The sequence below is a fragment of the Ips typographus genome, linkage group LG4 (genome assembly GCF_016097725.1).
Source record: "Ips typographus isolate SLU linkage group LG4, UJ_Ityp_2.0, whole genome shotgun sequence".
Classification (NCBI taxonomy): domain Eukaryota; kingdom Metazoa; phylum Arthropoda; class Insecta; order Coleoptera; family Curculionidae; genus Ips; species Ips typographus.
In genome coordinates this window covers 7,538,050-7,549,163 of record NC_138425.1, presented here as the reverse complement: position 1 = coordinate 7,549,163, position 11,114 = coordinate 7,538,050, and the positions used below count along the sequence as shown (strand labels likewise).

The window sequence follows — 11,114 nt, the reverse complement described above, 5'->3', positions numbered from 1 at the left end:
TCAAGTATTAAGGAAACAATAGTACTAAGATAATTTATATTGAATGAATATTTTTTAAAAATTGAAAGTAGATTATTTTGCTTATTACCACAATTACATAACAATAAGCGTTTTTAACTGCAGAGTTTGGTTAATTAGCACTTGGCACTATTGCTGTAAAAGAAACACAATAATTTTTAAATAAATATGTTTAATTAATAAAATAAAAATAATACAATGTACTATACAAATAGAACAGTAGTACCTATTACAGTAATAAATAGATTTCAAATAGGAATCTTATACGAAAAAGGTAATAAAAACTGCTTTACAAAATTTGTCAAATAGTGTCTTGTGACAGGAAAGCAATAAATTATCAGAAGTTTATGAACATTTTTAAAAAACTTTACCACATTCTTTTTGTGTAATTTATAGCAAAAAAAATACTATCGAATATAAGCAATGATTCCACAAGCAAGAGGTTTTCCAGCATTGCCGTCTACCAGACTGTTGGCATTTCCACCCTTTCCTAAATCATCCTCATGTTCAGTAACCACTAAGGCCCTGCCGACTATTCCTCTAGGTCCTCCTGACAAAGACATCAAAGGATCGATTGTAACAACTTCAGCAACACCATCTTCTTTGGCTTCCACATTCCCCAAGTCGCCAATATGGCGAATTGTAGATCTTGGACCGCCATGATGTAGCTACGACATGACATTATATAATTTGTGCATTATAGTTAATGGCTAATTTAGTTTACCAAGTAGGGGTTGAAATGTCCACCAAGTTTCTCACAGCCTTCTCTAAGGTCTCCTGCTTGCTGAATGTGAAGACCATGTTTTCCAACAGGCAAACCTATTCATGAAACAATTTTTACACCAAGAAGGTAAAGGAAAGTTTATCTCACCTGTAATGTTCCCTCTAATAAATATTGGTCCAGCTGGAGGATGTTTCTGAACGAAAACAACTTCTCCCTTTATATCACCTTCTTCTTCACTCGTTAACACAGCAACAGCAGCGTGCTGATTAATGTCCTAAACAATTTGTCAAGTATTTTTTATGTGAATCTGTAACTTTCAAACTTACGTAATTATAAGTATCTTGGTAAACTTCATAGATATCGCTTTGGTAATCTTCAATTGCTGGAATTGCTTTGATGGCCAAATGTTTTCCTTCCCCAAGCACACCAATAAAATTCCCTTTTTCAGAACGTTCCTGTAAAGCTGCTGCATCGGTCATCAAAACCAACCACCCTAAAGTACACACCAAAGTAATGGGGTACATGATCATGTAAGTTGAATTCTGTCCAAGATACATTCTTTGTCAAGTCTCTGGCACCAACTGATCACTCTATCCTAACGTGGTACTAATAACTGATTTAAAATTATACATGTACGAAAGATTAATGAACTTTTTTACGCAATTCTTTACAATGTTAGGTACTCCCACAAAATAAAAGACCCGTTGAGTAAGCGTAGTATAAATAGTATTTATAAGGATGCAAAAATCGGCATGACACACGAACCGTGAATGTAGTCACTGAACATCTTTACTGTTTGTTAATAATTATTGTAATCCGTTAACATCAATGTCTTTTACCGCAATCAAACGATTGTCGATGGTTTTTATAGAGAGAGCAAAAAAACAACCTTAGTGATAGCTTTTTCACCTAACGTGATGTCACATTATATTGTATTATGTAGCAGCCCAAAACAGAGTAAACTATACTGTACTGCTTTAATACAGATTCTGTTAATTAATTAGGTTTTCAAAAGTTTATTTAGGTTCCAAAACATTTTAACAGTTTTTTCTTTTCTAAATTATTTTGATCACCCTATGTATTTTGTTGTAAAACACGTGTTATCCTTGCACGACGGTAATTCTGGTTTATGTGAGGTCATATTTTTTTAATTTCAACTATTAATTACTAAATACAATACGCATATAAATTAGCATTCCGTAAAATCAATAAATTGCCTAGTTTTAGTTAGATATGGCTGAATTTATACTGTAGGAACACCAACCACATGCAGTACAAGATAATAATAAAAAGTGCCTCAAAATGACACAAAATAGAAGAAGTACGCACCTTACTCAATATCTGAAACAAACACAAAAAGTGTGTAATTGGTTGATTTTCTAATAAATAAGTACTTTCATGGCTATAACCAGTATAACGTAAATAATACATCAATGTCTATTGTTTTATTATTGTTGAAATAATTGGTTGCTATTTTATTAGGCTTATTAGGTTTATACTTAGAATTCTTACTCATTTATTATGAAAGATTCTAAGCTTTTTCCGTAGAACACGGCTAAGTTTCCATCTAAATTTGGCAGCACTTTTTATTAACATTTATCTACATGATCAGTCTAAACAGCGAAAAAAAAGCCATCAATTAAGTATGCAAATAGGAATTAAAGATTTACGTAATTAGTAAATTGATGGTGAGTCACGCATTAATATTTTCTACAATAAGCAAGATTTTTTCTTCCTTTTCCTGAATTGTATTATACAATTGTATTATTTGGTTAAAATGTTGCCGAGGAATCTAATTTTACTGAAACATACATAACGACAAATATTCACACAAACTGTGCTTTAGACAACTTGAAATAATCGTAATTTCATAACATGGCAATTTTCATAAATGGTAACCTGAAAACTAAACGCGTCAAATGAAAAATTAACTGACATTGTCACTGTCTTAACTAAATTCTAGGATATTTTACATATCAGCTACAAAATTTAGCGTAATGTAATTTATATCAACTTATTTAGACACGATGAAGGTAAGATTGATTCAGATTTTTCTTTACTTTTTAAGTTTTAAATATTTTAGCAGTCTGGTACGAAAAACCCAAATGCTTCGCGCGAAATTGAAGATTTGATTATGTTAGAAGATTCCACCCATGGAACACTTTGTGCTATACACAAAACCATAAATTCCCTAGACGACTTTCTTTGCTCAAAGCATAAAAAGCTTAAATTCTGTCCAGTTCCTAAATGTAGTCAATCTAGTCATTTAAGTGGAGTCCCATCAAGGTAGTTGCTTTTTTCCTCACACTCTATTAAATTAATATATGTAATTATTAAAAGTAGATCAAGAAGAAAATCGCGAAGTAGCAGTCCTCACTATCCTAAAGTAATATTCAGAGCTTTAAGTGCTAATAATGACCCTCAAAGAAGGCATTCCCATTATACTCAACCCCACGTCTACTGCAGAATTGAAAGTAGATTAATTACAGTTTTTCCTTAATCACAACATTTCTAAATTTTGCTTTCAATTTTAGGAAACAATAAATCAGTTAACCCACAAGCTCGGACAGCACACTACGTAAACATTGAAAAAACACTGAGCTGTCCTGGTAAAATGAATGCTTACAACTCCCTCACCAACTCCTTTACCTCCAAAAGTTCTATAAAAATTGAGCAGGTAATAGCAACCATGAATACCACTCTATAAAGTTAAAATATTACTAAACAAGTTCACGCAAAACTTGATGGACACTGATGAAGTGGTCAGCGAATTAAAAGGAGAAATTGCCAGAGTGAAACACCAGTTGCTCCACTTATCCCAGCAGAGAATACACGAAAGTAGCAACCCTCAAACTCCCACAGTGAGCAAAGCTCCTCCTCCAACTCCAGAAGATCAGTTCAGAGACGACGATTCGAAACTTGCAAAACTAAACCGAGAAAACAAACGGTATTTTACAGCACTTTGTTAAAATCCCTCCAATAACGTTTTTTTAGTCTAAGACGAGAGTTAGACGCTAAGAAAAAACTACTAGAAAAGTCTAAATCTGAAGTAGGAAAAGCTAAAGATATCTTAGGCGATTACGAGAAAAAAGTTAGTCTGCTTCACGTCCAAGCGTTGAAATCTTCAAGAGCCATGAGAAAGAGCAAAGAAACTTTTTGTCAGTGCTTGCAAGAGAGAGAAACCAGATTAAAATCGATGATGCAATTAAACGAAAAGCTTGAGGACGCTGTTAAAGAGCAGAGAGAAGTGCTTAAAGAAAAAGAGTTAGAAATTACAAACCTGAAAGAGAATATTGAGTCTTTAAAAAATCAATTAGAAGAAACGAATCGTAAGTGTTTAGAGTTGAGTGCAACTAATCAGAGCTTTCGCGAATCCATTGATATGCTCAAATCTAACGTCCAAAGTTCGACAGAAGAAGTTGAGAAGCAGAAAGGGACTATACAGTCCTTAGAAGAGGTACTATCAGGTATTTTACCATCAAAAAACACCAAAATTAATGATTGACTTTTTAGAGAATATGCGAGTTGAATTGTGTATGCAAAAAGGTAGTTTCCAAAACAAAAAAGCAAAAGGAAACCTACGAAACACTGATTAAAGCCAGCAATGAAGAACAAGAAAAAATGTCAAAAGAAATAAGCGTGCTATCAATTAAAGTTGAAGAAGCCGCAAAGCAACAACAACTCATGGATGAATTAGAAGCAAATGTAGTGAGTTTCAAGGAAAAGTAAAGGAGTATGAAGCATTTTCTGAAAGGTTGTGCCTATTTCAATTCATTTTAACTGCCAATTATTGACTAACTACTCTTAGGTGTAAAACTTTGGAAGAGGATTGCAAAAAACAACACACAAAGCTCGTATTAACAGAAAAACAGTTCAGTAAAGAAAAAGATGAAATGGAAGATTTGATTAGTGAACTAACTGATGTGGTAAAACAACACAAGCGAACGATTTCACAAATGTCTGATATTAACAAACAGCAAGAGATTATTATTCATAGTCAAAGCATGGCTTTGCTTACAAGAGTATGTATTAAAATTACATTGAAAACTGGTTAATTCCATTTAAATCCATAAAGGAAGAACAGTTGAAATTGATGGAAAAAGAATCCCAAGACTCCAAACTAAGAAATATACAATTGGAACAAGAAGTGGAAGAGTTACGTCATTTTAGTACAGAACCATGTTGCAAGGAAACGTGTTTATGCATTTCAAGAGAATTAGAGGATATTAAGTTGGTTTTTAGTTTAGTTTTCAGTTTTTTACCAGTTTGTACAGAGGTTAATTCTAGGAATGTTTTAAATAGGGAAAAAGATAATCATTCGATGAAAGAAAAAATAATACTTGACCAATCACAGACTATATTGAATCTGCAAAGTGAGGTGGAAGAAAAAATATCTCAGTTAAACAAAGCTCATGACGATACTAAATATTTAGAAGAGAAATTAGTAAAATTAATGAAAAATTAATCAAAAAGCACGACGAATTGGATTTCGAAATTGACGAAAAGGAAGATCTTATTGAAAATTGAGGGTATATTATTTTATTAAGATTTTTATCATGATGGAAAAGTTAGTTAAAGCGGCTATAGCAAAAAAGTGCTAACGTTTCATTCTAGGTAATTATTAATATTCCTCCCGCCTGTTTCCTCAAAAGAAAATCATTATGCGCATAGGCGTTGTTATAGAAATAGACATTTCTTAAAACGTAATGACTAGGCCATTATTAAATAAAATAGCTTTTTTGTATAAGAACAACTTATTTGTTAAGTTTGCGTGAAATGTCAAAGTTCGTGCACCTACCTCTATAAATCTGTGGAACAGATTAAGATCTGATTCTTATCACTTTTGTATTTCATACTTAATTATATTCTAAGGTGTTTTTCATATAAAAATAGATATTAGAGTGCCAGAAAAATCAACTCACTGGAGAAATAATGGACTTTGAAGAAATGCTGCATAAGGTCAGTGAAACCTGTGGAGATAATGAGACACAAAAACAGATTCTGAAAGATTTAGAAGCGCAAATTACGGCACAAAAGAACGAATGGGAGTTACAAAAACAAACTTTAGGTGCGGAAACCCAATAAAGTTTTAAAGGTTCGAACAACCAATAATGGAAATTTTTAGGCAAAGAAAAGGCAAAAGCTGTATGTGCTGCAAAGTTTGCTACTCAACGGCTTCTGGACACTGTCGCTGACTTTCAAAGGCAAGTCGAAGCCCAAAAGAAAGTGCAACTTTTGCTTACTAGAATGCTGCACGAAAAAGATGAACAACTCCGTTTGGTCACTTCAAGGGTAACTCATTACTCTATCACCCTATATTAATTCTTCTATTAAGGAATTTTTGTCCAGATATTAAGTTCAAGTCCAATCAAACAGGAAACTAAGGATGGAAGCAGTCATCACGAAGTTGTGATGACCGAACTGTTCTTTCGCAAAGCCTTTGAACAAATTAGTGTTCAGTCAGATTTACACACTAATACGTCATTGTACTCATCCTGTTCCAGTTCTAGTAAAAGACCTGAATGTCTCTCAAGAAAACCTAATTGTGTCAGCGCTCCAAATCCTTGCTTAGCACCTTGTGCTAAGCCACTTATCAAGGCACCTGACGGCTTGAATGATGGGGTTCTAAATATCAAAGAAGAACCCAGATGAAAAATTATTAAGTATCGATATGTAAGAACAAATTTGAGTTTTTTACTTGGAAAAATAAATTGACTTATAAAGCTGATATTTACTAGATTGCACGTATAATATTAAATCCTTGTTTTTTTCACTATTCTACAAGCCAAATAAAGTCAAAGTAAACTTCAGAAAGTGAGTGATTTTAGTGTTTAGATTAAATGAACGAAAAGGCTCTAAAGACTTATTATTGTCATTATTTTCTCATTTTTGTTTGGTATTGTCTAAGCTTGAGCAATTTATTTCTTCAACTGTCCGATTTTTCTTAACAGTATCTATTTATTCACTTCCGGTATAACCGGAAAAGTGCTCTAATTTTGATTAGCTTTGTAATATTTGGAACTTAGAAGTCACCTTTATATCTAGGCGTTTTTTTTAAATAGTCTGGAAGTGATTGGTACTTGCATAAGATAATTAAAAAAATCATGATTCCTCTCAAAACACCATTACTACCATAAGGTAAGACACAACAAACTGAAACCAGCTAGGTACTAGTTTAAAAAGAAAATCTAGTTTGCTACTAATTTTCAGATCAAACATTGCCCAGCAACCATATCAGTCATTTGTCCACAACTTAAACAATATCATCAAATCTCTAGAGAATTTTGCAGTAAAAATGGCAGATCAAAACAGAAATTTTTGTGTGAAATGCGATGAAACGTTGGCCAAAAGTACCACTGAGAAAACCTTAAAATGCAACTCTGACACTTGCAACAAGGGCATGCACTACACTTGCAGTTCGTACAACACCTCAGAGTTGCAGTTTCTTGAGTCCAACAAAGGCAATGTTAAGTGGTTCTGCGACGGATGCAAGGACAATACTGTAGTATGTGTAAGTTCCTTTTATTTATAACCTTTATGACATTTTTGTTATTTTCTTTCAGAAAATTACCCCTTAAATACCAAAGCCTGTTCCATGTTGTTCCTGTGTTACTTTCATTTAGGGACAAATGGACAAACAATCACAAGATAATGATGAGTTTAATTCAGATCCCTTTTTAATGATTGCAGTGTTATTTATTTACTATCTTGTAATGATGTAAAAGTATGAATGTTTTAATAAAATACTATTTCTTTACTCAATATTTTATTATTTATACAATAACAACTGCACTGATGTTCTGCAAATTTTCACTGTACAGGGTGCTGCATTTTCGATGGTTTTACGGGGTACAGAGAAAACGGTAATAGATAGAAAAAAAGTAGCATACGTGTTCTGATCTCTTTTTCTGAGCTGAGATGACTGACGAAAAGTGGGCGGCGCAAACTCCTTTTGTTTCAAAGATACGGGGGGTTTTCGAAAATTGGTAATTTTTGAACCTCTTCTGTATTTCAGTTGCTCTTAAAGTTATCAAAAAAGGAAGAACGGTTCCCGGTAGAAGTTTTCATATAGAATCCAATGGCGTAGTCAGTTTTTTTCTAATCCGTTTAGTTTCTGACATATGACAGTAAGTTAAATTTTTTTAAATGGAACATCCTATATATTTTTACGTCATTTAATTCTGTTGATTTTTACCTTTTCAACGGTGTATTACAACATATAAGTTTGTAGAGGTTAATCCTGTTATTTTAAAAAAAGGCTAATATCTAAAATACCAACCAAAATCGGAAATCATATAAACTAACACATCAGAAAATTAAATATTTTTAATAAATCTTATTAAAAATCTAAGTTACAAACAGTTCTACCGTCACTTTAATAAGAAAAGTGGCTATTTCTATTTTCTATTGAAAAAACTGTTAACGGCATGTAACATGTTAATATGAACATAGCCACATTTTGTTTCGGCTGTGGGTATTTTTATACATATTATTTAGCACTTTTTTGTTAAGGAAACGCTTTTTTCTAATTATCAAGATTAACGTTTACAAACTTATATGTTTTAATACACCGTTGAAAAAGTAAAAATCAACAGAATTAAATGAACTAAAAACATATAGGGTGTTCCATTTAAAAAAATATAACTTACTGTCATATGTCAGAAACTAAACGTAATGGAAAACAACTGACTACGCCATTGGATTCTACGTCAAAACTTCTACCGGAAAGCGTTTTTCCTTTTTTGATAACTTTAATAGCAAATGAAATACAGAGGAGGTTCCAAAATGACCATTTTTCAAAAACCCCCCGTATCTTTGAAACAAAAGAAGTTTGCGCCGCCCACTTTTCGCCAGTCATCTCAGCTCAGAAAAAGAGATCAGAACACGTATGCTACTTTTTTTCTATCTATTACCGTTTTCTCTGTACCCCGTAAAACCATCGAAAATGCAGCACCCTGTACAAGCCAATAAGAAAATTACAAAGTATTCTGAAAAAATAAGATCAATATAGCCTAAAAACAAGAGAAATTGAAAGTACAAAAGTACCTAATAAAATGTTCACAGCAATAAATTATTAAACTACTTGTCAGCACTGCTATTGCTATAAAACTTTGTTATGAAACTTTTCTATGTTTACACGAATGGCTAGGAACAATAAAGTAAAGTTTTTGTTGTACCACTCAAAATTGTAGTTTACATGGTTTTTCCAGTACTTATTAAGAAAATCTCTGTAAAATTCACTCATTTCATCAGCATTAAGGTGAGGTTTTTCTGGTGTAGTAAATCTCTTCACATATGCTTCTTTTTCCTACAAAATGATGTGAAAAGCTACAAAATTTGCACCTCACAACTGTAAATTTATTTAGATGTTCTGTTTTAGAGAAGCATAATTTACCTTTGCAAAATTAGTGTTATGTTTAGCCCAGAAATCATGATTCCATTTCTGAGTGGCATCTGCAGTTTCTCTAAATTTCTGCTGTAAACTAGTTTCATTTTTCATTATTTTTCTTATAACGGGTCGCAAATTGGACAAACGATCCGGTGGGCCAATGAAGTCAACATCATCCTCCTCCCTTGTAACTATAACTGGTTCCTCAAAGATCTTTTCTATTAATACTGCTTGTGGGGCCCTTGAAGATGCTATCCTTTTTGAATACTAAAAAAATAGAACAACCATTGACAACCTATTTTAATGGTAAATCTCATTTTGGTTAATCCAGAACCAGACACACATAACAAACATTACATAATCAAGGTCCATAAAAATACCTTTAGGGCGTTGTAAGTTTTTTGAACTTGATGAAGACAGCTGTTAGCAGTTAAAGCCATAATCAGAACGCTGTAGTTTATTTTGTATTACCGTTACAAGGTTTTAAACTAAAAACACAATATTAATTTGTGTTTTTAAATTAAAATATGCGGTGCCCCTTTCCACATTTTGCAGGTTAAGTAACAAAGTAGGTACTGTCACTGTCAATACTGTCGCTCGTCGAAACAACTGTCAAATACGTCATTTTGATGTCACATTCGGACATGATCCGGATCGTTCCGTACGAACCACGTGATTTAAAAGGCATTTTATAAGTTCAGGTTTTAGGTTAGTTTATTGTTTATGTGAGGTTGTGAGGTAGTAATGATTTTTCCGGCAATTTTGCAAATTTTTTCTGTAAAAATGTCTTTGTGGAATCAAAGAAATTTACCTCAACCACCTACTATTACCTTCAAACCAAGCAATACTGATTTAGGTAAGGATTTAGGTTTTTTTATATACCACTCTAAAAAAATCACTTTTCAGATTTGAATAAGCTCAAAAATGCACTGCAGGAGGGCATCAGTCATTTCAAAGACAACAAAATTTTAAGTAATGAACTTGCAATATTATCAAGGATATTGTATAGAATGAAAATGAAGTTTCGTAGTGCTAAAGATTTTAAATTGCTTGAGAAGCTGAGGCGGTGTTTGGATGTGTTCTACAGAGCCAATTTAGCTGGGTACATGAAGAACATGTTGCATATGGTTCCATCTGAACTTCGCAAGTCAACATATTTGCCTAGCAAACAGATGCTACAGTATGTTTTAGTTAGATTACAGGGTAAGTAAAATATTTATTGAAGTCGTCCAGCTATTGGTATTAGGTTGATTTCATTTCATTCATGAAACATACTGATTAGTACTGTTTTGTAATATTTTATTGATTAAGTCAAAACATGTATGACCTTATTCTTTAGGTCTTGTAAAGTTAATGGAGAGGACTTATGACACATGTATTATAGTAGCCTCAGAATTGAATAGTCGACTCTACATAGGACATTTTTGGAAGCTTTTTTTCATCTTGTTTGCTTTAGTATCCAGAATAACAGTGTTGATAAAGTTTAATACAAAATTTCTTTGTGAGCTTTATGGAAAATTACTTCCACATTGTAATAAGATGCAGATAGTAGGGTCTAATTGGTTGCCAGAGGATTACATATTGCCTACAGATTTAAGGTCTTGGCTTGGAGTGCCTTGGGTGAGTATGATTAATACTCATAAATATTCCTACAGTGATTAAAATGAGTTTATGCTTGTAATAATCACAATTATTGGTTAAGCTGATTGTAGAACTCAATTTTTAGGTTTATGAAGAAGAGTTTGTTGATTTAACATTTGAATCTAACAACAGTATTGTTGACTTTTTCAATTTGGTTGATGATGATGAAGATGATAATGATGTGTTATTTTGTGATGAGTATATTCTTCTGGATGATGAAGACAAGAATATTATTAAGGATTTTAATAAGTTACCACCTATAAAGAAGAATTTCCACCATAATAGGATGAGAGGATTTAGTATTACTGAAGAGGACATAGGTACGTTTTGCTAAGTAAGTTA

The 11,114-nt window shown here is 32.7% G+C and overlaps 4 protein-coding genes and 1 pseudogene across 6 annotated transcripts in view; 3 read left to right on the top strand and 2 right to left on the bottom strand.

Moving 5' to 3' along the window:
• Window positions 1–11,114, top strand: part of LOC145728608 (uncharacterized) — a 41,330-nt gene that overhangs the window by 29,290 nt on the left and 926 nt on the right. The window contains exons 2-5 of one of the 2 annotated variants that reach the window (XM_081978984.1): window positions 9,886–9,987; window positions 10,038–10,334; window positions 10,471–10,751; window positions 10,858–11,092. In XM_081978984.1, the coding sequence (XP_081835110.1) occupies window positions 9,915–9,987; window positions 10,038–10,334; window positions 10,471–10,751; window positions 10,858–11,092 (886 nt within the window). In that variant the 5' untranslated portion in view covers window positions 9,886–9,914. Of the gene's footprint in view, window positions 1–9,819; window positions 9,988–10,037; window positions 10,335–10,470; window positions 10,752–10,857; window positions 11,093–11,114 lie in introns of those variants that run through there. The other variant, XM_081978983.1, reaches the window with a different exon arrangement.
• LOC145728629 (superoxide dismutase [Cu-Zn]-like) lies at window positions 174–1,528 on the bottom strand. Its single transcript, XM_081979015.1, has 4 exons — window positions 1,069–1,528; window positions 890–1,016; window positions 743–837; window positions 174–686 (listed from the first exon to the last, which is right to left on the bottom strand). The coding sequence occupies exons 1-4, from the start codon at window positions 1,297–1,299 to the stop codon at window positions 426–428; spliced, it is 714 nt and encodes a 237-aa protein (XP_081835141.1). The 5' UTR covers window positions 1,300–1,528; the 3' UTR covers window positions 174–425.
• On the top strand, window positions 2,617–6,470 carry LOC145728636 (uncharacterized; annotated as a pseudogene). Its single transcript, XR_014178133.1, has 13 exons — window positions 2,617–2,775; window positions 2,826–3,028; window positions 3,083–3,216; window positions 3,277–3,419; window positions 3,472–3,689; window positions 3,737–4,199; window positions 4,256–4,496; window positions 4,551–4,764; window positions 4,818–4,972; window positions 5,030–5,264; window positions 5,628–5,810; window positions 5,868–6,034; window positions 6,092–6,470. The product of XR_014178133.1 is annotated as an uncharacterized LOC145728636 (transcript).
• On the top strand, window positions 6,971–7,499 carry LOC145728634 (uncharacterized). Its single transcript, XM_081979026.1, has 2 exons — window positions 6,971–7,247; window positions 7,306–7,499. Exons 1-2 carry the CDS (start codon window positions 7,038–7,040, stop codon window positions 7,318–7,320), a joined length of 225 nt encoding a protein of 74 aa, XP_081835152.1. The 5' UTR covers window positions 6,971–7,037; the 3' UTR covers window positions 7,321–7,499.
• Window positions 8,698–9,711, bottom strand: Coa8 (Cytochrome c oxidase assembly factor 8). The gene is made up of 3 exons (XM_081979025.1): window positions 9,512–9,711; window positions 9,138–9,398; window positions 8,698–9,050 (listed from the first exon to the last, which is right to left on the bottom strand). Exons 1-3 carry the CDS (start codon window positions 9,569–9,571, stop codon window positions 8,844–8,846), a joined length of 528 nt encoding a protein of 175 aa, XP_081835151.1. The 5' UTR covers window positions 9,572–9,711; the 3' UTR covers window positions 8,698–8,843.

Excerpts from the sequence above, each read along its gene's own strand:
- LOC145728629 (XM_081979015.1), bottom strand. The coding sequence starts at position 1,299 with ATGTATCTTGGACAGAATTCAACTTACATGATCATGTACCCCATTACT. Across the intron at positions 1,017-1,068 it reads ACCAAGATACTTATAATTAC|GACATTAATCAGCACGCTGC; the intron begins GTAAGTTTGAAA and ends CAAATTGTTTAG. Across the intron at positions 687-742 it reads GACATTTCAACCCCTACTTG|CTACATCATGGCGGTCCAAG; the intron begins GTAAACTAAATT and ends GTCATGTCGTAG.
- LOC145728634 (XM_081979026.1), top strand. The coding sequence starts at position 7,038 with ATGGCAGATCAAAACAGAAATTTTTGTGTGAAATGCGATGAAACGTTG.
- Coa8 (XM_081979025.1), bottom strand. The coding sequence starts at position 9,571 with ATGGCTTTAACTGCTAACAGCTGTCTTCATCAAGTTCAAAAAACTTAC. Across the intron at positions 9,399-9,511 it reads AAACTTACAACGCCCTAAAG|TATTCAAAAAGGATAGCATC; the intron begins GTATTTTTATGG and ends CTATTTTTTTAG. Across the intron at positions 9,051-9,137 it reads ATAACACTAATTTTGCAAAG|GAAAAAGAAGCATATGTGAA; the intron begins GTAAATTATGCT and ends ATCATTTTGTAG.